The sequence below is a fragment of the Perognathus longimembris genome, chromosome 16, assembly GCF_023159225.1.
Source record: "Perognathus longimembris pacificus isolate PPM17 chromosome 16, ASM2315922v1, whole genome shotgun sequence".
Classification (NCBI taxonomy): domain Eukaryota; kingdom Metazoa; phylum Chordata; class Mammalia; order Rodentia; family Heteromyidae; genus Perognathus; species Perognathus longimembris.
The window spans coordinates 27,724,123-27,725,740 of record NC_063176.1 but is presented as its reverse complement, the minus strand read 5'-3'; the positions used below and the strand labels follow the sequence as shown (position 1 = coordinate 27,725,740).

At 41.0% G+C, this 1,618-nt stretch overlaps 1 protein-coding gene across 1 annotated transcript; it reads left to right on the top strand.

Annotated features, from left to right (window-relative positions):
* The first annotated feature begins 491 nt into the window (after positions 1-491).
* LOC125364463 (40S ribosomal protein S3a-like) lies at positions 492-1,329 on the top strand. The gene has a single exon (XM_048364053.1). The coding sequence runs from the start codon at positions 492-494 to the stop codon at positions 1,284-1,286; it is 795 nt and encodes a 264-aa protein (XP_048220010.1). The 3' UTR covers positions 1,287-1,329.
* Positions 1,330-1,618: the final 289 nt, after the last annotated feature.

Sequence of the window (1,618 nt, the reverse complement as noted above, 5' to 3'; positions counted from 1 at the left end):
ATCAGTTGTTTTTCTGTTGTTCTGCCCCCACTCTACAAAGAAAGTAACTTTGCTCAGACTATTGGAATAAATTGAATAGTTTCCTAGAATTGAAAAATAAGCCAACTAAGACCTTTGAACTAGATTTTTTTTTTGTACCTTGACCATATGTAGGGGCTGTGTCAATCCTTGTTGAGTAAATCAATATACTCGTAGTTATAAAGTGATATTATTAAAACAGAGACATCCATCTTTTTACACCATGAAACTTTATGCCTCATCACTGCTCAGATTGGATTGTATCACTAATGTGCTGATATAGATAGATAGATAGATACATAGATAGATAGATAGATAGACAGATGACAGATAAGCAAGGCCTAGAATGGTGGCACATGTTTGTTGTCTCAGGAGTTGAGATATTTGGGAGACCAAGACAGGAAACTGAGGCCAGCCTGAGTTATATAGCAATATATAACCTTGTCTCACCTTTCGGCTTTCTGACTAGCACCATGGTGGTCGGCAAGAACAAGCGCCTTACAAAAGGCAGTAAAAAGGGAGCCAAGAAGAAAGCGGTTGATCCATTTTCTAAGAAAGATTGGTATGATGTGAAAGCACCGGCCATGTTCAATATAAGGAATATTGGGAAAACACTAGTCACGAGGACTCAAGGAACCAAAATCGCATCTGATGGCCTCAAGGGTCGGGTGTTTGAAGTGAGCCTCGCCGATCTGCAGAATGATGAAGTCGCATTCAGAAAGTTCAAGCTCATTACTGAGGATGTTCAGGGCAAGAACTGTCTGACCAACTTCCATGGCATGGATCTCACCCGAGACAAAATGTGCTCCATGGTCAAAAAGTGGCAGACCATGATTGAAGCTCATGTTGATGTCAAGACTACAGATGGTTATTTGCTTCATCTGTTCCATGTTGGTTTTACTAAAAAATGCAACAATCAAATCTGCAAGACCTCCTATGCCCAGCATCAGCAGGTGTGCCAGATCTGGAAGAAGATGATGGAGATCATGACCCAAGAGGTGCAGACAAATGACTTGAAAGGAGTAGTTAATAAATTGATTCCAGACAGCATTGGCAAAGATATAGAAAAGGCCTTCCAGTCTGTTTATCCACTGCATGATGTCTTCGTTAGAAAAGTAAAAATGCTGAAGAAGCCCAACTTTGAATTGAGAAAACTCATGGAGCTTCTTGGTGAAGGTGGTAGTTCTGGCAAAGCTACTGGGGATGAGACTGGTGCTAAAGTCGAGCGAGCTGATAGATACAAACCACCAGTCCAAGAATCTGTTTAAAATTCAGAGTTTTAATAGTGACAAATAAAAGGCCTATTTGTGATGGTTTGCATCTCAAAAACAAAACAAACAAGCAAAAAAAAAAAAACAAAAAACCAACCTTGTCTCAAAACTAACAATAACCTGTGTGCCAGTGGCTCACACCTGTAATCCTAGCTACCCAGGAGGCTGAGATCTGAGGATTGTGGTCAAAGCCAGCCAAAGGAGGAAAGTCCATGAAACTCTTATCTCCAGTAAACTACTCAGAAAAAGCCAGAAGTTCAAGTGGTAGAGTGCTAGGTTTGAGCACAAAGAGGCTCAGGGACAGCACCCAAGTCTTGAGTTCAAACCCC

Bases quoted from the DNA above. Each gene is read 5' to 3' on its own strand.
- LOC125364463 (XM_048364053.1), top strand. From the start codon at position 492: ATGGTGGTCGGCAAGAACAAGCGCCTTACAAAAGGCAGTAAAAAGGGA.